Raw genomic sequence first — 25,927 nt, 5'->3', positions numbered from 1 at the left:
TTACCTTAGATGGTGAATAGGCATTATGCAGGCTTAGTTGGCCAGAGCAAAAGCATTCCATGCAGAGAAGACCAAGTGCAAAAGCGTGAAGATAAAAGAACATGGTGCTTTTAGATAATCTGTAAGTTTATGTAACATTCATCCATTCTAAACACTTTAGAAATACTGACTCTTTCCTGACAAGGTCCAGTGAGGGGGGGTTCGTTTGTCAGAGAAGGCACAGGAGGTCAGAGTTTACTGTAGCAAGGCCTGGATCCCAACCCAGGCAGCCTGACTCTGGAGTCTAGGATATTCAGAAAAGCTAGAACCCAGTGCTCCAGGGAAAGGGACAGACATCTGCCAAGAGATGTAGCTGGAGAGGAAGCAGAGGTCAGGCTATGAAGGGTTTTGCAAACTGGAGGAGACTGTCTTTTTCCAAAAGCCTAAGAAGCCATTAGCCATATTCAAGCAGCAGAGTGACATGAGCAAACTTACACATTAGGAAAATCACTGGCTAAATGTTACTTCCTCCCTTCTCCTCTACCATCCACCTGGACTCCTAAAATCCCTTTGATCCACATGGCTCACCGTACCACCTAGTCCTGCAGCTGAGGGATAAGGAAAATGCAATTTCTGTACCAAGTCCAGGTGTTTTAATAAGCTCTTAAACTACTTTTAAAGGCAGATCCATTTCTGTACACATCACCTATCCCATCCATGAAATAACTCTACAAATTTTTCTTGAATCACATAAGCTATTTCCTTCTGAACTGGAAATGCCTTTATCTAGTTGCTCAATAACAAATACAAATGAAGTTCTCTACTTTTGGGGGAACTTCTCCACCACATTCAGCTATCACAAGTCTTTTGTTTTAAAAAGTTCTTACTGATGCTACTTGCACAAACCCATCACTAGTCAACTAGTTTCACACTTGTGCAATCTCTGTGCCTCTGAGGTGACAGGGTGTCCACTTTCCTTCTTTGCTTGAAGGTGGCCATTGTGAGAGCATTCTCTTCTTGCCCATCTTAGAACCAGAGTCAGGGGCAGTTGGGACCTGGGGGAGCCACATCTCCCCATCATATTACTTTTGCTGTAGTTTATTAGAAGAAGTCATAGGTCCTGCCCACACTCAAAGGGAGAGGATTTCACAAGAGCCTGAGTACCAGAAGGTGGGATTATGAGGGCCATTTTAAAGTCTGTTCACCACAGGGAAGAGGCAAAGAAATGGGAAATTGGCCCTTCAGTCCCTGGAGAAATGAGTCCTGGGAAAAAGTGTACACCAGCAAGAAATCCTTGTCAATATCCCAAGCTTTTCCAATACTTTATAAACTTTACATTTATTCATCTGAAAAATGGTCCTCTTGCTGCTATTGCTGCTAAGTCGCTTCAGTCGTGTCCGACTCTGTGCGACCCCATAGATGGCAGCCCACCAGGCTTTCCCGTCGCTGGGATTTTCCAGGCAAGAACACTGGAGTGGGTTGCCATTTCCTTCTCCAATGCATGAGAGTGAAAAGTGAAAGTGATTGCTCAGTCGTGTCCGACTCTTAGCAACCCCATGGACTGAAGCCTGCCAGGCTCCTCCATCCATGGGATTTTCCAGGCAAAAGAGTACTGGAGTGGGGTGCCATTGAAATCCTTGTCAATTTCCCAAGCTTTTCCAATACTTTATAAACTTTACATTTGTTCATTGAAAAATGGTCGTCTTACTGGTATAAATTTCAATTTCTTGAATTATAAACATGTTTTTAACTTTTGGGCCATCAATATTTCTATTTCCATAAATCATCTGTCCATAGCTTTTGTTCACTTTTTAAAAACTGAGTTACCTCCATAATTAGATATCACCTCACACCAGTCAGAATACCATCATTAAAAATCTACATATAATAAATGCTGAAGAGGGTGTAGAGAAATGGGAACCATCCTGTACTGTTGGTGGGACTATAAACTGGTGCAGCCAATATGGAGAACAGCATGAAAGTGAAAGTGTTAGTAGTTCAGTTGTCTCCAGCTCTTTGCTACCCCATAGACTGTAGTCCACCAGGCTCCTCTGTCCATGCGATTCTCCAGTCAAGAATCCTGGAGTGGGTAGCCATTCCCTTCTCCAAGGGATCTTCCCAACACAGGGATCAAACCCCATCTCCTGCATCGCAGGTTCTTTACTGTCTGAACCACCAGGGAAGCCCAGAGAACAGTATGGAGGTTCCTTAAAAAACTAGAGCTGCAATATGATCCAGCAGTATCGCTCCTGGGCACACACCCAGAAAAGACGAAATTTCTACTTTGAAAAGATATATGCACTGCAATCTTCCTAGCAGCACTATTTACAACAGCCAAGACACGGACACAACCTAAATGTCCACCGACAGATGGATGAAGATGTAGTACATGTACACGATGGAATATTACTCAGACAGAACAAAAGAATGAAACAATAACCCTATTTGTTGTTAAAACAGCAACATGGATGGACCTAGGGATTATCATGCAAAGTAAGTCAGAGAAAGATCAGTATCATATGATATCACTTATATGTAGATCTAAAAAATTGATACAAATGAACACAGAAAATAAATTTATGGTTACCAAAGGGAAAAGGTGGGAGCAATGGGAGGGAATAAACTAGGAGTTTGGGATTAACAGACACACACTACTATATATAAAATAAATAATAAGGACCTATTGTATGGCATGATGAATTATGTCAATTAAAAAAAAATACCTGGAATGCCTTAATGATTTAAGAGTTCTTTATAATAGTCTCTATACTGGTCTTTTATCTCATTTGCCATTTAATTTTGCTTAGTTATCCCTTGTCATAAAAAATTTTTACAATCTGGAATAATGGTAAATCTATAAAATCTTTCCCTTTATAGCTTTTAAAATGTTGTATTTAGAGAAACTTTTTCTACCTTATGATCACAAATTTTCATACATTTTCATTAATACTTCTAGAGCTTTGTGTTTAACATTGGGTCTTAAACTCCAGATGAACTAATTTTAGTGAATGGGATAAGGTAGGAATCTATTATTTTTAATTGCTCAGTAACTGTCCTATTCCTATAAACTGGTTAGTCCACCAGTTTGAAGTATCTTTATCACATACACAGGGGTCTGTATCTGATCTCTAGTTCTTTCGAGTCCATGGTACCACACAATTTTACTTGAAATCTTCCACAACTATCCCTGACAATTTTACTTGAAATCTTTCCAAATCTACCACACAATTTTGCCTGAAGACTTCACCAAGTCTTCACATGGGGTACATACAGTCCTTACTCTCCTTCGGCCTTTATTCCCAACAGAAATCAAGCTGGACACCAGTAGCCTGAATGCTATTTATTGAAAAGAGTGTGAAAGAGGAAGTACAGGTACGGAAGGCATGGAATGGAACAAAACAAGCAGTGCAAGTCTGCCTCCTGCTCAGCAGATTCTCCTGTTGCCCCACTGGGCCATCTTGTTGTTGATAGGCATCTTAAGGAAGCGGTCAGACTGCATGTAGGTAGCTATTTTCTCCAAAGCCTGAAGGGAAAGCACACCAAATCTTATAAAGACTCTAACCCAGGCCAAAAGACCCATTTCAAAACAGTAGCACTCGCATGCTGCCTGACTCCACCCCCATGTCCCTCATCCCCACCACTTCTTGTAAACAGTGTCTTCAAGGTATAGAAGCCAGGGCCTTCCCAAGACTTAAAGGTTTAGAGGTGTCCAACCACTGATCCCTTTAGGCAAAAGTTGGTGTTAGGCAAGCATATACAACAATGGGGTCCCTTGAGGGCCCAGGGCAGTCTGTTTTTTAAGAGAAAGGTGCAAGGGGCATCACCTCAAAACGGCACATGAAAGCCTTCAGATTCAGAAATTCATCCAGGCACTTGGGCTCAAACAGACGGTTCTGATCTAAGACATCATAGGTGAGGAAATCCACAAAGGTGAGCTACAGGGACAATAAGATCATCAGGTCTGGGGAGTTCATTAATACCTGCAGAGACAGAAAAGGATCCCCTCCCTTTCCCTTCTTCTACCTTTTCTCCTGCAAACCATGAGTATTTCCCCAGGAACAAGGAGAACTGTTTCAGTTGTCCAGGTAGCTGTTCCAAGTACCGAGGCTTCAGTTTTTCCTGGGGGAGAAGTAAAAGCAAAAGTGAGAACAGCTGCCATCATCTCCATGAATCAGGGCATGGGCCAGTGATGGACACTTAGCAGTGCTTTCTCCCGGTGCTTTCCTCTCCATGCCTTCAGGGAGAGGTGGTAGGATGGAAAGAAGGGATGTGGGAAGAAGAAGGGCCAACACCAGAGTTACATGATGAACAAATCCTCCAGAAATAAGGGCTCTGTTTCCTATTCTGACAGACTTGGTGGGAAGGTAGCAGCAGTAGAATGGGGCAGATTTAACCCTTGAGTTCCTAAAGGCTCCTTTTTCTTGATGCCTTCCTGCTCAGGAAACTCACATGGTCAGGGTTGTAGCAGAGTTGTACAAGCTGCATGCGAAAATCCATTACTTGGTTTTCCATGATGTCCACTCGAATCCTTTCCTCTTCAGTGTCACCACCTGTAGGCCAAATGACATGTAGCCATCACCCTTGGCCTTATCCATTCCCAGGTGAGCAGCCCTCACATCACCAGCCCTGCCCTACTCACACATATTGTGCTTGCGGGCGATGTAGCGCAAGATGGCGTTGCTTTGGGTGATCCTGTTCTTACCGTCCATGAGATAGGGCAGCTGGAAAGGAAAGGACAGGCCAAATGAACAACCTGACTCTTGCCTCCCTGCCTCTCTCTCCTGGGAAAGAAGACTTGCAGGGAAGAGAAGAGTAGAGAGAAAATGCTGTGTTAGGAGAAAGAAAGAAAGTAAAAGGTAGCAACTGAGTCTACACTTGATTCTAGAAAGGAGTGCTTTACTGTGTGTGTGTTTGTGTACGGGTATGTGCACACTATGGACTTTTTCTCTGAATTAGGCTTTTAAATGCATAAAGCAAATTACACATATTTACATAATTTATATAATATTGAACAAAATTGTAAGAGTAATATGTGCCTATAATGGATTAAATAACAAGAAGATGTAATGACTATCATACTTTCAAAGTATGATAAGTGTAAATAATATTTATTTATAATATCTGCAGCACATATAATACAAAAATACCCAAAGTCACAGGCTTGGCTAATAATCAAGGTCACATTGCCTACATTCACAACAGAAGGAACTGTTAACTTTTAGCTAGTGATTAGTAGAAATGCAAATGTATAAGGACCCCCTGCATTCTATCTATTCTATCGAGATGAAGAGCCCTTATTCTACAAACCACTAGAGTAGAGAAGAAAGGAGCAAGGATATAGCTGAAGGCCCTCCCTTCTGCCCCCTCTTCCCCTAAAACCACCTACGTTAGGAAAGTCCAGGTCTAGTTTGAATTTCACATCCAGCCACTGGCTCTTATCAAAGTCAGGAGCTGTAAGAGAAAGAGTAAAGTGGGATCCAACCAGCTTAATATCCCACCTGAGGAGCGTGGAAAGATTTAGAGACACACTCTAATTCCAATTCCTCACAAGCGTGCGAAGTCGCCTCAGTGTGGCCGACTCTTTGCGATCCTGTGGACTGTAGCCTGCCAGGCTCCTCTGTTCATGGGATTCTCCAGGCAAGAATATTGGAGTGGGTTGCCATGCCCTCCTCCAGGAGATCTTCCTTACCCAGGGATCAAACCCACATCTCATGTCTCCTGCACTGTCAGGCGGGTTCTTAATCACTAGCGCCACCTGGGAAGCCCAATACCTCACATATCCAGACCCCAAAAGCTTAGCCATTACCATCAGTGTTAAGGCAGAGTTGGGCTATGGCAAGAGAATTCCCAGCTCTCTCCCCACACTAAACACAGCAGAGAGCTCCCAGGTAACTGGTGGCAGAAGTCCCACCAGACCCTGCCATGATGCCACCCTGTGGGCACAAGAAGACAGGAACAGTTGGAAGACCTGCTCGGCTCAACGCGGCGTCGCAGTGGCACCTAGTGAGGCATTACCTTCCCCGCACGTGTATCTTTTCTCTTCATAGGATGTATCGGTGAACTCCAGGAGCATGCGGATAGCGTGCGCCAGCTGATGGGTCGGGGCAGAGGGGTGGGGGTGGGGGAAAGCTCTCGGTCAGCATCTGCGCCATTTCCCTCCCACCCCCCACATCCTCCACCCCCCACCCGCCAACGTCCCTACCAGGGCTGCCGAGACGCCGCATCCCGCCGGGATGGGGGTGGTTAAGCAGCTCCCCGAGACCTACCCCGGGCCGGCTTGCTGCCCTCAGCCCATTTCCCCCAGGACAGCGTCTCCGCGGCCCGGGAGCTAGCAGAGGGCCGGCCGCGCGCCGTTGCGCAGCGCGGCGCAGGAGGTTTGGCTTCGGAGACCGCTGAACAAGAGGACCCCCGCTACCTCCGCGTCAGTCTCCCAGACCGAGCGGCTTGGCCGCTGAGACGGCACTCACCCCGCGAATATCCCAGTAACCTAGAAGCATAGACGACTTTGACGAAGCCATGTCGATGTCGCTGGTGTGCCTTCGCGCACAGCTTTATACCGGACGTAGGTAGTGGGTGCCAACGTGCGCGCCCTGACTCCGCCCCCACCGTCCTCTCCCCCTCCCTCGCCCCCTCCCCACTCTCCGAGTGTCCACTTGGCCGCGTGCCCGCGCGACTTCTGCAGTTCCTGGCGTTGAGCGAGGATACTCCCGAGGCTAGACCCGTGAGGAGAATGGCCGGGCCCTGTGATTGAGTCTCTGTACTTTCCGCGCGTGAAGCCGCACTCTGTTTAATAGTTCAGTTAGAGTAGGATGGGGCTGAGCCCTATCAGTCCAGGCCGTGAGGACCCTGTTACCCTAGTTGCTATAAACTAGGGGGGAAGTGGGCAAGCACCAGGAGTCGACAGAGGCTGGCCACCAGGGAATCGCTCTCTTTGGCGTGTGCATAAAGTGTGGATGGCGAGGAGTTCTGAGCCACTGAGTAGGTGCCTGGCCTGGCCTCTGCAGCACAGACACTTAGAACACAGAGCTCCTAGACCCCTTAGGCTAGGCGTGGGAAATCACATTTCCCCCTAGTTTGGGTGTAGCAAAGATAAAACTTTTTAAAAGGACAGTTCACTAAAAGAAGAAAGGAAAAAAGTACAAATGCATTGGGACAGATGAATTTATAATGTTTGGATTTCTCTTCCTAAGATAACAGGCCAGTCACAAATTAACTTGGCATATAAGACTAATGCTTATTGAAAACCTATGATATGCTAGTCAATAGTCTAGGTATTTCATGTATGCTAGCTAATTTATTCCAATTTAAGCTTCACAACAACTTTGTGAAGTAGCTGTTACACCAATTTTATAGAAGATTAGCGAGGCGTGGAGAGGTAGGGTGAGTTGCCTTTCTAATTTCAAGTGTCCATGGGTGGCCTAGAATTCAAAACTAGGTCTGTGTAATAGCCCAACTTGTGCTAGATCCTCTGCGCTCGGATATCCAAACAGTCTCACCTCATCGCAGTCTTTGCTGGGAAATCTGGGGAGCCCTGGGTTAAAATACTTTTTTACCTGGTTCTGGAAGTTTTCCCCGTTTGTAGGACTCCTTCAGCTCTGTGAAGCCCCAGAAGACAATGTGTCAATATCGCCTCTCCTCATTCCCCCAAATTAACTTTTCTGGTTAACTTTGGCTCTTGACAGTCAAATCTTAAGGGTCTCACCTTTGTTCTATTTTGTGAGGGACAGTATTTGCTTTCTTATCCAGTGTTACTAGCTAGGAGAGATAATTTTCTGAGGCCAGGAACTTGAGGGAATGAGATAGGCAGTCAAAAAACAGGATATTTTGGAAGTGTTAGGGTCATGGACAGATTCAACTGAGTGACTATGGGAAGATCTTTTCTTCTTTTTTTATTGCAGCATAATTGCTTTACAATGTTGTGTTAGTTTCTGCTGTAAAACAAGGTGAATCAACTATATGTATATAGATCCCCTCTGTCTTGTGCCTCCCTGCCATCCCACCCCCATCTCACCCCTCTAGGTCACCATTGAGCACCAAGCTGAGCTCCCTGTGTTATATAGCAGCTTCCCACTAGCTAGCTATTTTACACGATAGTGTATTTATGTCAATGCTACTCTCTCAATTCGTCCTACCCTCTCCTCCCCCACTGTGTCCACAAGTCCATTCTCTATATCTGTGTCTCTTATCTGTGCCCTGTAAATAGGTTCATCAGTACCATTTTTCTAGATTCCATATATATACATTAATGTATGATATTTATTTTTCTGTCTTCGTATGACAGACTCTAGGTTCATCCACCTCACTACAACTGACTCAGTTTTGTTCCTTTTTATAACTGAGTTATAGTCCTTTGTATCTATGTATCACAACTTCTTTATCCATTCGTCTGTTGATGGACATCTAGGTTGCTTCCATGTTCTGGCTATTGTACTAAGGCAACATCTTTTAAGGACTCTTAAGGGGCCCTTAATCCATATGTACATCAAACCTTATATGCAGACTAACTGGAGTCTTGTGACTGTTCTGAGATTATAGAAGGCTATCTATCCTAAATATTTGAAGCCACAGATAGTTCAGACTCTTCACTTAACATTTGAGAGAAAAAAGAGAGCCAGAGAGTGAAATGACTTGCCCTGAGTTCACATAGCCAGTCCAGTGTTCCCTATGCTCCACCACGAAAGAGACAAGCTGGGGAGGGGGGCTCAAAATTAGCTCACCGCAACAGGAAGTGACAAAAGTACTAAAAGAAGAAGTTGCCAAGTAGAGCCTGGACCACCTGACATGCTTTTTAGTGTGTCTTTGCATCATCAGCCAGTGTGGCTGATCAAAACCTGCAACTGTCAGCCTCAGTACTCCTTGCTCCAATGTTCTGCCCTCACCTGTACTGGGTGTCTTGGAATATACCAGGAGAAATGTACACAGAAGGATAAAGATGTCGAGTATAGCCTTATTTTCAAGTTTATTTAGAAATTAAGGAGAGTTGGGCCATAATCATCGAATTCGGACTCTGCTCCAGTGAATTCCCACTCATAGTCTGGCCCAGTGATGGATGTAGGGCTGCTGCTGTTTCATGCCCAGTGTCCTAGCTCTTCCTGATTCCCTGCCTTTGGCCTCCACCAGGGCCAGAGGAAGCCGCAAGGGAGGCACATGATAAGCTTGAGGATACCTTTATTGGGGAGGAGAGGGTCTAAACAGAGTCCTGACAAATCTAGGCATAAATGCTCTAAGCTCAGGAGAGAGATGCAATAAATAGGTGGCAACTGGGGAGACCTCTCCACACAGCGAGAAGGGGCACGGTTTGTCTCAACCTCTGGTCTTGTTCATCCTCTTTGCTGTGTGAGCTGGGGTGTGGGGTTTGCTGCAACCTGGGGGCTTGGAAGAGGAATTCTCAGGGCTCTAAAGAGTATCAGATCCGCCATCTTGCTTGTGAGACAGTCTTGGTCTTGGAAGTGTCTGAATTACTGCCTAAGGGCTCATCTGGGGAAAGAAAGGGTTGAGGTGAGGCCAGTGCCAGATGAGGGACCCCAGAGCTCATGCCAACAGTCAGTTAGGAGCTTCAAGGTGTGCCTGTGCACATGAAGTCAAGCCCCTGGGGGACGGTCCTGTACCAGACCTGCCACAGTGAGTGCCGCCCCAGGGTCAGGCCTGCTAGCTTGTCCACCGGGGACTCTCATGCTCACTCGGGGAGCACCCCACATTTCCAGCAGGGCTTGGGACCCCGGGTGTCCTCACCCCCAGCATCCTTCTGACAGCCTCCAGCCGTGCCAGGACCCGGGGGGCCTCCTGTGGACACAGCATCTGTAGCTCTCCAGGTCTCATGTGAAGCAGCTGGCTCCCTGTCATGGACCCAAGGGTCTTCACGGTCCTGGAAGCAAAAATAGCAGAAACTGTCAGTGGTAGGGTGGAAGACCCAGCCCCGGATATCTGGGTGGAGAAGGGGCTATTTGGGCTTGGAGGGCTGGGGTGATGGGAGAATTCACAGAAAGAGTGTCTGGAGTTCAGGGAGTAAGATAAACATACTGGCTTAAACCAACTCCATAAACTGCTGGGGTTGAAGGGACAAGTACCCTGGAAGAGACACTTGTGGAGGGGAGGGGGCCAGTTGTTATCGGCACCCTTTACAGAGGTAAAGCTGTGGAACTTGGCACTCACACAGTGGAGAAGTTCTCTGCCTGTAGCCAGGCTGTGACCTCCTCAGGCCTTGAGCTAAGTCGAAGCATCGGAGCCTAGAACCAGGGGAAGTGGGAGTCAGAAGCATCTCATCTCAGAGCTACCCACAGCCCCTCTCATCAGGGTCCCTTCTCTGGGCTTTCATCAAACCACGTGTCTCACTCCATGGTTTGCTTGTCCGACAAGCACAAGGCTTGTTCTCTGCTCTGGCCCCACAATAAACTCAGTAGACAGTAAGCACGTGATAATACTGATTCAGTTGAACCAAGACCATCTCCTCCACCTGTCAAAGAATCCTCCCTGCCCCCACCTCTGATTCAGGCTTTATAGCTTCTGAAGTCTAGGCATGGTAGTACCCGAGTGCGTGACTCGCTCTGGCTCCTGAGGGTTCCTGACTCTAGGGGCTCCAGGATGTTGCTGGGGATGTAGCCACTCTGTCCCGTTGCATTCTTCACCAGCCACCACCGCTTGCTCTGGTCCAGAACCTGCCAGGGAGTCACTACGTCAGTGACCCGAGCCTCTCTCCAGTCAGCCTTCCCCTCCCCCACTGGACTTTCTCTCTCTGGGCCCTTCCCAACCCGCCTTCACCTTCTCTAGGCCAATCCCTCCACCCCGCCATGCTCCCAGTAGCTCCCATCAACCGCCAACCACTGCCTCCTTTTCTCAGCTCAAGTCCATGCCTCACCTCCAGTACCTCTCCCTGGACCACCGTCAGTTCCTGTGGGTTCCTAGCTTCAAACTCATAGAGGACTTGCATTTTCAGGGCTGGCTTGAGAGGTCCGGGTCTGGAGGGCACAGGGTTGGGGCCATGGTTGTGTGTCTCCTCTTGAGTAAAGTGTGAGGTGCTCCTTAACCTAGGGCTTCCCCCTCTACCCCCCAGAGACAGAGTCAGGATGGCTGGAGAGTGGGGCCTCAGAGATCCAGCCCCTGTCTCAGCCCCAGATGTCTCCCCCTTGGAGTCTAGCAGTGTCTTTTGGGGTTTCCACAGAACTTGAGGACAGGTCACTGTTAGGTGGGCTTGGGATGTGGGTTTCTATAGGTAGAAGGGGTCTAGATGTTGGTGATTTCTCGAGACTCTTCCAGCAGTGGAGTCTTCTGTATCTAAGCACTCCTTTGAGCACTTCATACTCAATCTCTGAGAAATCAGAGCTATGTGTGGGGAGTATTGAAAGAAGAGGGATTGGAACCTAGGAAGATAAAAAACTGCTTTTTCACCCAAAGTAGGCGAGAGATGTGCTTGTACGTGTCTGACTAAAAGAGAGCCTAGAGGTCAGTGAGGTGTAGACTCTGGAGATCCACAGGATCAGCCCGGTCCTTCCCTCCCCAGAACCACACGGTCCTGACAAAGCCCAGGGCATACCTGATGGAAGTAGGGTCTTGGTATCTTGAGAGCGCCTGTAGGGGCAGAACAAAGTGAAAGCAGGACGTCAGCTGCACGGTGGTAGAGAGCAGGGGTGTGAGACCACAGACCCACCTGCACACAGCTGCCCCATATCCCCTTGCCTGTCTGATTTCCACACAGAACCCACCTACCACTGAGGTGTCATGTGACCATGGCTGGACTGAGATGGTGGAAACTAGATAGAGTCTAGGGCTTTGATTTGGGCTCTGTGCTAAGCTCCCCTTACCTGGTAGGAAGTTTCTGGAAGCTTCCAACCATCATAGAATGTGGGTTGGTAGGGCAGGGGCTCGCTGCCTGTCCAGTTGGCCCTAGGGAAAGAAAAAGGCTGAGTCCACTCTGTGCCAGACTGTGGGATGTGGAGACGGTGGAGATGACAGCAGCTGGCCTGGGGGATCTTCTAGGTAATGGAGAAAGTGGCCCATGTGCACAGATGAAAGGCCTCAGGACATCCACATAGGAGCGAACAGCTAAGCATGTACAAATCCCACGGTGCAGTATCTGTGGGCTAGCCTCACCTCTGCTCGTGAAAGTGCAGACATATAAACACCCTAAGAGATGGGTACTTTAACTCACTGATGGGGGGTTTGAATGAAAGTGGCAGAACTGCAGTGTTAGGGCTGGAAGACACTTTTGGGGTCTAACCTGTTTCAGTTCCCCAGCAGCAGATCTTTCTTTCAAGCTGGTTCGTGTGTGGACCTCCCCATTGTGATCACCACTGAGCACTCTGGCTAGCTCTAGGGTGAGGACTGGTACTTGCCTCTCAGCCTGCCCCCTCACCCATTGCCCAGGACGCTAGAGGAGCAGCACTCCCTATGGCCTCCAGGCTGGCTCTACTTGCCTGCCTGGGGAACGCAGAGTCCCCTCCTGGGGGAAGTCTCTCCCTACCTCCCAGAGACAGAAGTGAATGCTGCTGCTTTGCACTGTGCACACACATTCTGAATTGCATGTGATTCTCACTTATCTGTGTTTCTTACTGTGTTGAACTCCTTGATAGCTGTCTCCAGAGTATAGTGCACAAGGGACAGAGGAGGCAGTGGAAGTGAAAGTCGCTCAGTCATGTCCGACTCTTTGAGACCCTATGGACTATACAGTCCATGGAATTCTCCAGGCCAGAATACTGGAGTGGGTAGCCTTTCCCTTCTCCAGGGGATCTTCCCAACCCAGGGATCGAACCCAGGTCTCCCAAATTGCAGGTGGATTCTTCACCAGCTGAGCCAAAAGAGAACCCCTAATAAATATTTATTCAATGGGGACAAATTATTCCCTCGTCTGAATCTTTTTTATTGGCTCCTTTTCTTTCTTTCTTTCCTTTTTTGATGTGGACCCTTTAAAAAACCTTTATTGAATTTGTTATAATATTGCTTCTGTTTTATATTTTGATTTTTTGACCGGAGGCAAGTGGATCTTAGCTTCTGGACCAGGGATAGAACCCTCTCCTTCATGCATCACAAGGTGAAGTCTTAACCACTGGACCACAAGGGAAGTCCCCATTGGCTCCTTTTCTTTGCCTTAAAAACATGCTCAAGTCTTCCCTTGACTCTGTCACTATGCTTATTAAGATACCATCCTATTACGTTATCTTTATCAAATTTTTTGAGGATATGTCCATATGCCCTGCCTACATTTTCTTACCTCTGGATCTTTCTTTATTCCTTATGCCATGACTTTTACCTCTGCCATTACTCTGCTGAAACTAATTCTTCTAAAGCCCTGATAATTTCTGATTGCCAAATCCAGATGGCCTTGTATGATCTGTATCTTTCTATTACCACAGAATTTAGTGTCATTTATAGTTTTGGGTCAATTTACTTCAAGTCAAATAGTTTGAATAAAATTTGCCTGAAATTTAACTCTTTTGAAGGTTTTTACATCTCTTTAGTTAATTCTGTTCTCTGTGTTCCTGTCTTTTATTTCATTCATTCATTAATTTTTGGTTGTTTTAAGGAATGAGAAAACATTTCAGGGCACACTTTACTTTAATTTTATATTTAAAATGATAAACAGAGACAGAAAATAGAATAGAGGTTACCAGAGGCTGGGGAAAGAAAGGAATGGTCAAAGAGGTATTTTGGTTGTTTAATGGGTATAGAGTTCCAATTTGGGATGCTGAAAAAGTTCTGGAAATGAATAGGGGTGATGGTTGCTCAATATTGTTAATGTACTTAATGGCATTGACTTATACACTTAAAAATAGTTAAAATAAATCTTATCCTATGTATATTCTACCACAATAAAATAAATAGATTATGTTAAGTTATATTTTATGTCTTTAGATGAAATGGACACAGAAGGCCTTTAATGGGGCTGAACTGAAAAACAAAACAAAACTGCTCGTTAGGCAAAAAGACTCCTAGAACCGTTGGCTTTTCCCCCAGTTGATTTCTCTTTCTAAAACCCTATTCTCTCTTGGTTTTCATGCTTCTGCTTTTTTGCTTCTCCTTTTAACTCTCTGGAATTTCTCTTTGCCTCCTTTACCTCCTTATCCCTGTTTCTTTTTGCCACCTCAAAGTGTTCCCAGGCCCCTCTCTTGTGGGGAGAGCAGGCCATGCTTGTTATAGTGAGCTCTGCTTACTTGACTGCAGTGCCCAGGGGGACTCCAGGGGGTCCCAACTATCATTTCTGCACTGACTGTTCTTAAACCCTCGTCGCCAGGTTAGACCTCTCCTTGCAGGGCCAGGCCACCCAGTCTCTGCGGACACCTCAGCTCAGGGTATCCAAACTGATTTCACATCCCACCCCCACCCCACCTGCTCTCATCAGCTTGGCCTTGCTGCCCAACTGCCCATGTCACCGTTCCACCCACATGAAATATCTCTTCTCTTAGCTCCTCGGCTGGTTGGTTGCAAATCTTAGTGATGTTACATTTGCAGCATCTCTTACATTAGTAATTGTTAAAATCTGGGCTGCATTGAGACAAAGTTTTCACTTCATCCTTGACAAAAATGAGAAAAATTTTAGTAGAAGGTTGCCAGTGCTCCTTTCTTGGGAAGAATTGTTCTATTTTCTGAGATAATGCTTTCCTGCAATGGTGGGCAATGGTAAGTGTGTTGGTGTTTTTTTTTTTTTTTTCCATTGTGCTTAGCCTGATTAAAAGTTGGGAACTCCAGGTAGAGTTCCCCGATTTGTTTTGAGATATTTCATAGAGTAGAGGTTACCAGGAGATGGGGAGTGGAGGAATGGGTATAGTTGTAATGGGTATAGAATTTGTTTTAAGATACAACATAGAGCTTGTCATCTCCTGCCCTACACCCCCATGTTGCTCGCCTCCAATTCATTCAGGCCTTATTGTCACTTACTGGCTGGTGGTCCAGGCTGTGCCCAGCCCTTTCCAGAGATTACTCTCTGATGGGCTTAGACAGGACTGCAGCAGCTCGATGGCCTTGGTGGTGAGGAGGGGTGAGATCACTCGGGCTGCTAGGCCAGACTCAGGGCACTGGGCCTGGATCTGGGAAGGATGGAAGGTGTCAGGAAGCCTGGGCTTCTTCGGGGCCAGGCAGGAGTGGGAAAGGGCCCGGGGTCCCTGGCTTCCTACTTTGCCCCAGGCCTGCTCCTTTCTGCCCTCACTGGTGTCCTTGGCTCCAACCCCAGTGCACCTAGTCTGCTGAGAGGTACTTGCTGTGCACAGTGGGGTAGTGTCTTGGGGTCAAGGAAGAGGGTGTGCTGGGGGTGAGCAAGGAGCAGACCCGTACCTCCCTCTGCCCCCTCCCTCCCACCCTGGCCTGTCTCATCTTAACTTCAGCACGTCCTTCTGCACCACCCTGTTCCCCCCTACCCCCACCACCCCTGCCCTGACTCACGGAGTCCAGAATTTTGAAGATGATGTGTACAAACTCAGGGGCACTTGTATCCTGCAGCCTGATGGCCAGCCTTCCCTGAGGACACAGAGTGAAGCCTGTCACCAGCCTTCCTCCCACCCCACCTTCACCAGGACCCCAGGGCCCCGTAACTGTTCTGGGCCTTGGTGGGGAGTCTGGCATTCTCCCAAAGTAACCCAAGAGTGGGGAGGGGCGACTCCAGGGGGAGAAGCTGGAGCAGCATGGGATGTCCATGGAGAGAAGAGAGAACAGGATTGCTGGGGGGAAAGAGGGGAGGGAGAGGAGGGGATTGCTGAGGTGGGGGAGGGAAGGGAGGGGACGAGAAGAGCTGGGAAACTTGTGGGGAGTCACGTGCCAGGAGGTTGAAGCTGTACTTGATCTTCTGGAAGCAGTCAATGTAATGTGCCTCTGTTATCTCTATAGCAAGAAGGGGGTAGATGGCGGGTCATGTATCATCCCAAGACTTCCCCCCTCCCCCAAATCCCAACTCCTCTCCCCTGGCCCTCTGCACTCACCTCCCTTATTCTTTTTCTTTTTCTTCCTGCGACTCTTCTTACGACTGGTCTTTGACTGGGCCTCGTCCAGCTTCCCCACAAACAGCTCGATGTCCCTTAGGACGTGGTCCAGCACCTCCTGGGCCCCAAACAACCCCTGGCTGAGTGGGCAGTTAGACCTGCCCTGGAGCTCCCAACCCTGCTCCCCTCCACCACAAGCCTGAGCCTCAGGCCCAGCCCAGGGCCTGACCAAGCCTCTGTGTCCCCTCTCAGGTCATGCCCTGCCTTGGTCAACCTGGGACCTGGCTCCTTGAGGTGAGGGAGACAACTGGTGTTCTCCCTTTGGCTAGACCGCAAAAACATCAACAAGCCCAAGACAGTCTGCAGTTACCTTATCCCATTTTGGGTCCTCGGGGGATGGAGACCTCCTTGAAGGAGATAGCGAGAAGGTGCTTGACTCTCGGATGCTGGTGCGGTCTGGCAGGGGCCTCGGAGGTGGTGGTGGGGTGTCTGCAGAGGAAGGGGACCGTGGCCCAGAACTTCTTTGATGGGAACCTTTCCTCCCACTGGCCCCCACGCCCAAACTTACCATGCTCTGGGCTCATCAAGTAGTGCTGTTCCGGAGGGGGTCCCCACTCCAGAGGAGGTGCCTGCTCCTTAGGGAGCAGCCTTTCCAGAGGAGGCTCCCTCCATCGGTCCTGGTCTGAGCGAAGGGCTCCAAACCGGGGCCTGTCGAGCACATGACAGGGACACAGCTTTGACTGGGTTCTTGGGGCAGAGGCTCTGCCCACACTTCTGCCCCAGGACCCAGGGGATATCACTGCCCCTCTCCAGGAGCCCCACCAGCCCTGCCCCCTGGTCTCCATCCAAACCCTTCCCTGACTCTCCCCTGCATCATCGGCCTGCCCTCTGGGACCAGTTGGTCCCACGTCAGTCTCTGAGGATAGTCTCCAGTGGCCCCTGGGCCCAGCACCAGCCCCTTCCCCATGCCCATTTGCGTCCTGCTTCCAGCCTCGCCACTCCCCAAGTCAATGTCTGTGTTATTGGGCCACAGGCCCCTGAGCTCCCCCAGGCGTGCAGCAGAGTCTAGCCCACCCAGACCTGAGCTCTAGGGTTCTGCAGGTGGGCTGGGGCAGAGGCTGCCTACCTTTGTTCTGGCTCCTCCTCCAGAGCCTTCTCCAGGCTGGTCTTCAGTCGCTCTGCCTGGAAGAAGCAGCAATCAGGCAGGCTTGGGGGGTGGGGGAGGGGAGGGGTTTGGTGAGGGTTGGTGATGGTTGTTAGATCTCACCCCCACTTCCTGGCACTGGAAAAGCAGAGTGCTAGAGCCTCGCAAGCCCGAATCCTGCACAGTGATGGACAGGACAGAGTTGTAGGAGCCGATGTTGAGTGCCACGTCCATGACCTTGATGCTGTCCAGGCGGTAGGACTCTAGCTCCTCCTGGGCCAAGCAGAGAGACTGGCTGTGAGGTCACTGAGAGCCTGACAGGCCCCTAGGTGCTCCTGACCTGGGTTGCTCCATCCTTCCAATGGCCTGGAATGGGGTGTCCTTTCCCCTGACCCCTGTGCCTCTATCCCCTATTTCTTCCTAGTCCTGGATATGTATTCTGTGGGGGGAGGGGTGGCTGCCGTGTGGGGCATGGTGGGATGGTGTTCATGCCCTGGGGCTTGCTTTCCCACAGCCCAGGTTAGCTATGACCCCTCGCAGGGAATGGTGGGAGGCTGACCTTGGTCTCGATGTCCAGCAGTTGGAGCCAGCCATCCCTGACCTGCAGGAGCAAGTCCTGGCTCCACACCCGGCCCTGAGCGTCCATCTCCTGCAGCTTCTGCAGAGCATCCTTGGGCTCCTGGACTCTCTGTGTCCCCAGCTTACATGTCATCAGGTGCTGAGGGGACAGGAGGAGTTGGGCTGGGAGAAGGTTTGGAGAGGGGGCTCACAGGTGGGGATAGACAGGGATGGGGGTGGGGGAAGGGCAGCAGAGGAGGAAGACATGTCTCTGGCCTCCTCACTGGGGAGGCCCCAGACAATCCCCATAAAGCAGCCTTCAAGAGACAATGTGAGGGCTGGAGGCAGTCAGGCTAGGATGGGGCCCCAAAGGTGGGGACTGATGGGCTGTAGGAGGGGGTTTAGAACTCTGGAGGAATGACAGTCATGGCCTGTAACAGTCTAGATGGTGGTAAATGTGGGGAGGGGGCGTGGGCTTCAGCTATCCAACAAATAAGTCTCAACTTCTCCAGGTAGGATACAGGATGCTCAAATTCTGTCCCCTACTTTTCTTGGCTCTCTTTGAGAATCACCCACTCAGCTTGGTCCATCTCTTCCCTGACCTAGCCTTCCTGTCTCCATGCCTTTGCTCATGCTGCTCCCCATGCCCAGAATTCGTGTCCCACTTCTGACAATCCATTATCTCCTAGTCTCTCAGGAGTAAGTCAAGCCCACCACCCTTCTCCCTGATTCTTTCTCAGAGAGGTCCATACTGACCTCAGTCCCCACTTAGGCCCTTCTCCCCTGCTAGTCTGATCACTACAGCAGGGTTTTGCTGTTATTCTCCCTCCTCAAGGATACCCTTCGCTTCTACCATCCATGTTCAAAAGTCACAGTCCTGCCCCTTGTGCTCCCCTCCAGGCCCTTGCTGGGAGGATGCCATCTGCCTCCTGCCCCTTGACCTCACTGCCCTGTCCTCTGCATAGCTCCCAGCTCTTCTTCAAGTTCACTTGGCCAGAATATTCAGGAGCCCTGATATGAGCAAATGCCCTGGCACCCTGGACACGCCTCCCCTGCTGTTGCCTCCTAGACCTAAACAAAGCCAGTTCCCAATCCTCATTCCCTCCATGATGCCCAGGGATCTTAGTCCCAGCTCACCTGACTGGGGAAGCCTGACTTCTTCCAGACCGTTGCTTCAGCATCCCTCCCTGCCTCTTCTTGGAGTGAGTGCTTAATCTACTGCTGCCTGGGGGTGGTTTCTACCCAGACCTTCAGCCTGATGCAGTGTCTGCTCTTCCCTGCCACACCCTTCCAGTCTGAGCTTTCACGTGGTGTCAACAGCTGTCCTGGCAACTAGATCTGGCAGTGCCAGTGTCGTTCTCCCAGGCAGCACCAGAGCCTCCATTCCAGGCTCCAAGCCGTGCACAGGGAGCTCAAGCCCAGATGGCTCCACTCTCAGTTAGCGGTCCTTTCAAGTCCCTGCACAAGGACCGCTGGCTGACCTCACACATTCTGTCCTCCAGCTGTACCAGATCCTGGGCAAAGAGCAGTTTCTTGGGGCAGGGGATGAGCCGAGAGACAGGAAGGGGCGGGATGGAGTGGTGGCAGGTGACTCCCGGCCCATCCCTCTGCTACTTGGGGATGGGATGCCCACTGGCTTAGCTTCCCCTGCCCATGCCCAGCTGCCCCGTCCTCCTCCCCTGCACTTAGCAAATGCTCAGGTAGGCTTGCTGGACCTGAGCCCACCTGCTCTGGCCGGGTCAGGCCACTGGCTTCTGTGGCAGACTTATCTCAGATATCTGCTTTTTGTCAGGGTGGGGGGCACATAGGAGAACTCAGCTTGAATCAGGAAATTGTATGGGGCCCTAGGGTTACTCACCTCCACCCTGTGCTGCAGGTGGGTGGGCTCTAAGGCGATATTCTGCAAGTACTCCTTCCGGTGAACTGCCATGGCATGAAGCAAGTGGTGAGGGCAGAAGAAGGAGCTGAGACAGGCACAACTATATGGGGTGGTCAGTGTGGGGAGGGAGAGACTGGAGGCAGGGGGTTCAGGGAACCCAGAGGGAGAGAAGGGGCCCACTTACAGTAAATGGCTCTGCTGCTTGGCCGGGACATGCTGACACTGCTGAGATGACTCCCTAAAACCCAAACTGAGCAGAAGAGACAGCGATCAGGGCTAGGGAGAGGGATGAGCAGGCAGAGCTGGGTGGGAGAGCCGCTGTCGCAGCCCATCCCTGACCTGGGTCTGGGGCTGAGACCACGGGTCTTTCTGGATCCGTCTCCAGCCGAGCCCTCTGCAAGGAGCCCTCCATCTTGGCTGGGCCTCGGAGGCCCCCAAGCAGGCTCCCAACTTCCCATTATTTGGCCAGTAATGCTCATCCTGATGGCCCCAGGGAAGCTGTGTGGACAGGTACCTGGGACCAGATCCTATCCTGGGCCTGAGTGTAAAAAGTGCTGGATGGGTGTGCCTGGCTTCTGGAGGGGAGGCATGAGGGTCAGCAGCCTTCCCTGTCACAGCAAGCCTCTTGTCCAAGCCTGTTTTAACTCTTCAAATTGGGAGGAGGCCAGTGTTGGCTCTTATGCTGGGGAGCCACTCAGGAGGGGTGTACGTGTGTGCGTATGCACACACATATGTTTGCACGTTTATGATGGAGCTCTGTAGGATGTGTTAGTGACTTGCACTTCCCTAAATGTCTTACTAAATCTGCTCTCTTTGCCTTGCCATACTCTGAACCCTCTGCCCAGAGCCCCTCCCCACTCAACCCTGTAAATTCCAGCTCAAGGGTATAGATGTTTTTTCCAAAGAAGACATACAGATGCCCAACAGGCACATAAAAAGATGTTTAACGTCACTAATTCTTAGAGAAATGCAAGTCAAAAATCACAATAAGCTATCATCTCATACCTGTCAGAATGGCTATTATCAAAAAGGCAAGAAATAAAAAATGTTGGTAAAGAAGAAAAGGGAATCCTTGGGCACTGTTGATAAGTAAAATGTAATGTAAAATGGTGCAGCCACTGTGTAAAGTAGTATGGAGACTCCTCAAAAAACTAAGAATAGAACAATCATATGATCCAGCAATACCACTTCTGGTTATTTATCTAAAGAATATGAAAGCATTCATTGAAAAAGATATCCACTCCCCTATATTCATCATGGGGGCTTCCCAGGGGTGCATTGGTAAAGAATCTACCTGCCAGTGCAGGAGTCCCAAGAGACGAGGGTCGATCTCTGGGTGGGGAAGATCCCCTGGAGAAGGAAATGGCAACCCACTTCAGTATTCTTGCCTGGAGAATCCCATGGACAGAGGAGCCTGGGGGGCTACAATCCATGGGGTCCCAAAGAGCTGGTTGTGACTGAGCACACTCACAGGCATGTTCGTCCTGGCCTTTACGATAGCCAAAATATGGAAACAACTTAAGTGCCCATCCACATGTGAATGGATAAAGATGTAGTACATACAAAGGAATATTAGTCAGCCATAAAAAGATGAAATCTTGTCATTTGAAATAACATACATGTACCTTGAGGGTGTTATGCTAAATGAAATAAGACAGAAGAAGAAAGACATATATTGTATGACTCCACACTTATGTAGAATATAAGAAATAAACAAAACAAAATAAATGAATAGACCAAACCAAATGAAAATACAGATAATAGATACAGAGAACAGAGTAGAGGTTACCACAGAGGAAGGGGCAGGAGGGAAGGTGAAATGGGTTAAGGGGATTAACTGTGTGATGACGCACAAAGTAAATTTTGATGGTGAGCATGTTATAGTGTATACAGAATTAGAAATATAATGCTGTACACATGAAACTTATATTGTGTTATAAACCAAGGTTAATGCAATAAAAAAGTAAGTTAAATATATTACAGCTTAAGGATCACCTCCTCATTGAAGCCCTCCTTGACCACACTCAACCCTGCCCATCTTCCTAATGCCACACCTAGTCTTATAAGTTCCTCTGTAACAACAGCACCACCCTGGTTAGTGCTGTGAGCCTAGTGTCAAGTGCCTTATGAACTTTATGTCATTTAATTTTCACTACCATCACTTACGCTTCCCTGGTGGTTTAGGTAAAGAATCTGCCTGCAATGTGGGAGACCTGGGTTCGATCCCTGGGTTGGGAAGATCTCCTGGAGGAGGGCATGGCAACCCACTCTAGTATTCTTGCCTGGAGAATCCCCATGGACAGAGGAGCCTGACTGGCTACAGTCCATAAGGGTCGCAAAGAGTCAGACATGACTGAGCAACTAAGCATAGTACAGCACAGCACCATCACTTATACTTCCTTGATCCTATGTGCTGAGTGCTATTCTACAGATGTTACACCCAAAAACTTGTTTAATCCTCAAAACAACCTTGCTGGGTGGGTACTGTTATTACCCCTTTGACCAGATGAAGATGATGTCACGGTTCAAAGAGGATAATAGGTCTGAGATCACAAGTAAATATTTTATAGAGAATGAACTCAGCTGAGTCTGACTACAAGCTCCATGCTTTAACTGTTTATGTATGTGCCTCTGTCACTGGGCTGTGCCCTCCTGAGAGTGGACTTATGTTGCCCCTGCTGTTCCCCCAGTGCCTTCCTAGCATAGAGGGAGTCTAGAATACATACATACATACATTGAAATGGAATGGAGGTAAATGAGATATGTGGGGGTGTGGCGGGAGTTAGCTGAGTGTGTGGGTCAAGGATATGTGTTAATTTAATGATGTGTGTATACATCATGGATAGGTGTCAGTTCTGTGGGTGTCCTTGCATTTCCGTGATGCATCTGAGTTGTACAGAAACCCTGGAACATCCTGGGCAAAGTATCAGAGAGCAGCCCACGCCTCTGTAACTAGGACTGCTATGAAAATAGAAGATCTGATAAGATGACTCAGTGTTGGGGAAATGAGTTGCTAGTAAACAAGGGATTGTGTATGGGCCTGTGTTTTCCACGTTTGGGAGGAACCCTTTCCTCTCCAAGGGTAAGGGGTTCTAAAAGCCTACTCCCCCTCTCCCCAGCTGCACCCCACAGGCGGCAACACTTCCTGCTTCTACATGCAGAAGATAAAGAAGAGAAAATGAACTTCGTTTCTGTTAGCACCCCTCCCTACCTGCCAGCCCCTTCACACAGGATGGTCCCTGTGGATCTTATTGCAGCAAAACAGAAATGAGTAAACAGCCTGTGGCACATACCAGCCAAACAGGCCTACAAGAGTTAAACAATCTTGGTTATTCTTTAGCTGTTACTAGTAACAAACACTTGTAGCTGGACTTGTCCTTCACAAAGCTGATTACTCTTTGACTCCATATAGATTATACTCAGCACCTGGCATTCTTCTCCCCCTCCACTCTCTTGTAGCATTCAGCATTTCAGAAGAAGGTCACGGGCTGATAACTTCAGTAACACAAGACCTGATGGCAACTGTGGCCATTTTGAAATGTTGCAAAACAAAAAGAAAATGCAAGACCTTCAAGAGGATATAAAACCTCTCCCTATTCCTGAGAAAGGGGGGCATAGTTCTTGAGGTGCTAGCCTGCTGTGTTTCCCTTTTGCCTGGCAAAAATAATAAAGCTATTCTTTTCTACTTCCTCCAAACTCTGTCTCCTTATTTCTATTTGGCATCGGTAGACAGGGAGCCAGGATTTTGGCAACAGTCTCTCTTGGCAGGTCCAAGCAACACCTACTGCTCCACATCGCAACAACGAGGTGGGGTGGAGATGGGAGATGAAAGGTAGAGGGTGGAGGAACAGGGGCTGACTTTGGTCTGTCTTGCCCCTGGGAGGGGGGGGATCTGTGGCAGCCCAGTTTCCCCATTTATCCCCCAAGTTTAGGGAGTTGGAGCAGGGAAGGAGTTCATGTCTGCATTATAGGCCCTGGAGAGAAGCAGGCCAGAGGTGCTGCTGGAGCCCTGCCTGCCCCCCACCCCCTGCTCCCTGGCCCACTAGCCTTCGCCTGAGTCCCAAGCCCTCCTTAGGGCCTCCACATTGAGAATGGGCTGGAGCTCTGGCCTGGGAAGCCACTGAGCTGTCCACACTACGTCGGGGCCTCCTGGGGCTTGGCTGGGCCCTGATCTTCCCGAGGGCCAAGCCCTTACCTGGGCTCCAATGAGGCCTGGAGGCTGGTGCCCCCAAAGGGGCAGGTGTCTGAGCTGGTGGCCTGGTGCTGGTGGTGGGAAGACGGTGGCTTCTCTGCTAGTGGTGCAGTCCTGGGCAGAGGCCCTGTGGTCAGGTGAGCCCTGAAGCAGGCCGGTCTTACGGTGCGGAGGCCAGGAGGCAGCCACACCTGTGCTCTTTGGACTCTTGGTGGGTGGGGCGGCTTCCAAGGCTACCACCTGCCCAGTGCCAGAACCCAGGCCTGTGGCTATGTCTGCACCGACAGGTGTCCCTAGCTTAGCCAGAGCCCCTTGCTTCCAGGCTTCCTGCTCGACTTGCCTCTGTTGTTAGCCTGCAGCCCCCTCTTCCCTCTGCCTGAGGGTGCCTCCCTTGAGGCCCCAGGGCAGCATCAGGCACTGGGGCAGGGAGCAGGAGAGGGCACCCTGGGCACAGGTGGGCGGAGGTGGACCCAGGCTTGGGGACAGTGTGGGCTGGCATGTGTGCCTGTGTGTGCTGCCCATGGGGGTGTGTGGTCATGGGTGCCCAAGTGGTGCCTGTGAGCAGGATGTGGGGTTCATAAGAGTTGATGGGGGCTGGGAGCTGGGACCACTATGGGCATTAGGTGGAGGACTGAGATTTCTTCCCAGCAGGGCCCACCTCATCCTGCCCTTTCTTTTTTCCCCTCTGACCCAGCAGGGAGCCCTTCCCTCACCCTTCTCGCTCCTCCACTCTTTCCTCCCCACCCGACCCCATGCCCTCAGACTTCTGGTTGAGCCTGGGAGGCTTCAACAGAGATGGGAAACTGAGACCCTCCTCTGTCCCTGTTTGTAATCCAGTCCTCATGCTTCATTATATTTAAAAGTCTTCCTTGGCATCCAGGCTGCCTGCCCTCTGGGAGCTCACATCTAACAAGGTAGGTAGGACAGAAACAGGGAGTGAGGCAGGAGGGGAGAGTCAGTCAGTCAGTTCAGTCGCTCAGTCGTGTAAGACTCTTTGTGACTGTATGGACTGCAGCACGCCAGGCCTCCCTGTCCATCGCCAACTCCCGGAGCTTACTCAAGCTCATGTCCGTTGAGTCGGTGATGCCATCCAACCATCTCATCCTCTGTTGTCCCTTTCTCCTCCCGCCTTCGATCTTTCCCAGCATCAGGGTCTTTTCAAATGAGTCAGTTCTTCACATCAGGTGGCCAAAGTATTGGAGCTTCAGCATCAGTCCTTCCAGTGAATATTCAGGACTGATTTCCTTAGGATGGACTGGTTGAATCTCCTTACTGTCCAAGGGACTCTCAAGAGTCTTCTCCAACACCACAGTTCAAAAGCATCAATTCTTTGGCGCTCAGCTTTCTTTATAGTCCAACTCTCATATCCATACATGACTACTGGAAAAACCATAGCTTTGACTAGACAGACCTATGTCAGCAAAGTAATGTCTCTGCTTTTTAATATGCTGTCTAGGTTGGTCATAGCTTTTCTTTCAAGGAGAAAGCATCTTTTAATTTCATGGCTGCACTCACCATCTACAGTGATTTTGGAGCCCAAGAAAATAAAGTCTCTCATTGTTTTCATTGTTTCCCCATCTATTTGCCATGAAGTGATGGGACAGGATGCCATGATCTTTGTTCTCTGAACGTTGAGTTTTAAGCCAACTTTTTTTCACTCTCCTCTTTCACTTTGATCAAGAGGCTCTTTAGTTCTTCTTCGCTTTCTGCCATAAGGGTGGTGTCATCTGCATATCTGAGGTTATTGATATTTCTTCTGGCAATCTTGATTCCAGCTTGTGCTTCATCCAGGCTGGCATTTCACATGATGTACTCTGCATATAAGTTAAATAAGCAGGACAACAGTATGCAACCTTGATGTACTCCTTTCCCAATTTGGAACCAGTCTGTTGTTCCATGTCTGGTTCCAGCTGTTGCTTCTTGACCTGCATACAGACTTCTCAGGAGATAGGTCAGGTGATCTGGTATTCCCATCCCTTTAAGAATTTTCCAGTTTGCTGTGATCCACACAGTCAAAGGCTTTGGCATAGTCAATAAACCAAAAATAGATGTTTTTCTGGAACTCTCTTGCTTTTTTGATGATCCAGCAGATGTTGGCAGTTTGATCTCTGGTTCCTCTGCCTTTTCTAAATCCAGCTTGAACATCTGGAAGCAATAGTATGGTTCACGTACTGTTGAAGCCTGGCTTGGAGAATTTTGAGCATTACTTTGCTAGCATGTGAGATGAGTTCAACTGTGCGGTAGTTTGAACATTCTTTGGCATTGCCTTTCTA

At 49.2% G+C, this 25,927-nt stretch overlaps 2 protein-coding genes across 6 annotated transcripts in view; both read right to left on the bottom strand.

Moving 5' to 3' along the window:
- Positions 1 to 3,304: 3,304 nt before the first annotated feature.
- On the bottom strand, positions 3,305 to 6,577 carry GSTM3 (glutathione S-transferase mu 3). Of its 3 annotated transcripts, none has more exons than XM_081487052.1 (8): positions 6,182 to 6,577; positions 5,995 to 6,070; positions 5,366 to 5,430; positions 4,619 to 4,700; positions 4,429 to 4,529; positions 4,003 to 4,098; positions 3,804 to 3,914; positions 3,305 to 3,502 (listed from the first exon to the last, which is right to left on the bottom strand). In XM_081487052.1, exons 2-8 carry the CDS (start codon positions 6,050 to 6,052, stop codon positions 3,404 to 3,406), a joined length of 612 nt encoding a protein of 203 aa, XP_081343178.1. In that variant the 5' UTR covers positions 6,053 to 6,070; positions 6,182 to 6,577; the 3' UTR covers positions 3,305 to 3,403. The 3 variants fall into 3 exon arrangements, with proteins under 3 accessions (XP_081343178.1, XP_081343177.1, XP_081343179.1); XM_081487051.1 differs by having other exon boundaries at positions 6,447 to 6,577; XM_081487053.1 differs by lacking the exon at positions 3,804 to 3,914 and having other exon boundaries at positions 6,447 to 6,577.
- A 2,344-nt stretch (positions 6,578 to 8,921) lies between these two features.
- The window catches only part of EPS8L3 (EPS8 signaling adaptor L3), a 47,537-nt gene continuing 30,531 nt past the window's right edge, over positions 8,922 to 25,927 (bottom strand). For all 3 annotated transcript variants that reach the window (XM_081487043.1, XM_081487046.1, XM_081487045.1), the window contains exons 4-21: positions 19,647 to 19,712; positions 19,442 to 19,506; positions 17,585 to 17,743; positions 17,149 to 17,298; positions 17,008 to 17,063; positions 16,450 to 16,589; positions 16,252 to 16,370; positions 15,882 to 15,999; positions 15,722 to 15,783; positions 15,349 to 15,423; positions 14,848 to 14,996; positions 11,778 to 11,859; positions 11,510 to 11,544; positions 10,835 to 10,934; positions 10,506 to 10,634; positions 10,132 to 10,205; positions 9,712 to 9,844; positions 8,922 to 9,456 (exon numbers count right to left, since the gene is read on the bottom strand). In XM_081487043.1, the coding sequence (XP_081343169.1) occupies positions 9,445 to 9,456; positions 9,712 to 9,844; positions 10,132 to 10,205; positions 10,506 to 10,634; positions 10,835 to 10,934; positions 11,510 to 11,544; positions 11,778 to 11,859; positions 14,848 to 14,996; positions 15,349 to 15,423; positions 15,722 to 15,783; positions 15,882 to 15,999; positions 16,252 to 16,370; positions 16,450 to 16,589; positions 17,008 to 17,063; positions 17,149 to 17,298; positions 17,585 to 17,743; positions 19,442 to 19,506; positions 19,647 to 19,712 (1,724 nt within the window). In that variant the 3' untranslated portion in view covers positions 8,922 to 9,444. The remainder of the gene's footprint in view (positions 9,457 to 9,711; positions 9,845 to 10,131; positions 10,206 to 10,505; positions 10,635 to 10,834; positions 10,935 to 11,509; positions 11,545 to 11,777; positions 11,860 to 14,847; positions 14,997 to 15,348; positions 15,424 to 15,721; positions 15,784 to 15,881; positions 16,000 to 16,251; positions 16,371 to 16,449; positions 16,590 to 17,007; positions 17,064 to 17,148; positions 17,299 to 17,584; positions 17,744 to 19,441; positions 19,507 to 19,646; positions 19,713 to 25,927) is intronic.

Source organism: Giraffa tippelskirchi, chromosome 5 (assembly GCF_054371585.1).
Source record: "Giraffa tippelskirchi isolate mGirTip1 chromosome 5, T2T-mGirTip1v1.2.pri, whole genome shotgun sequence".
NCBI lineage: Eukaryota > Metazoa > Chordata > Mammalia > Artiodactyla > Giraffidae > Giraffa > Giraffa tippelskirchi.
This window is presented reverse-complemented; position numbering and strand designations above follow the sequence as displayed.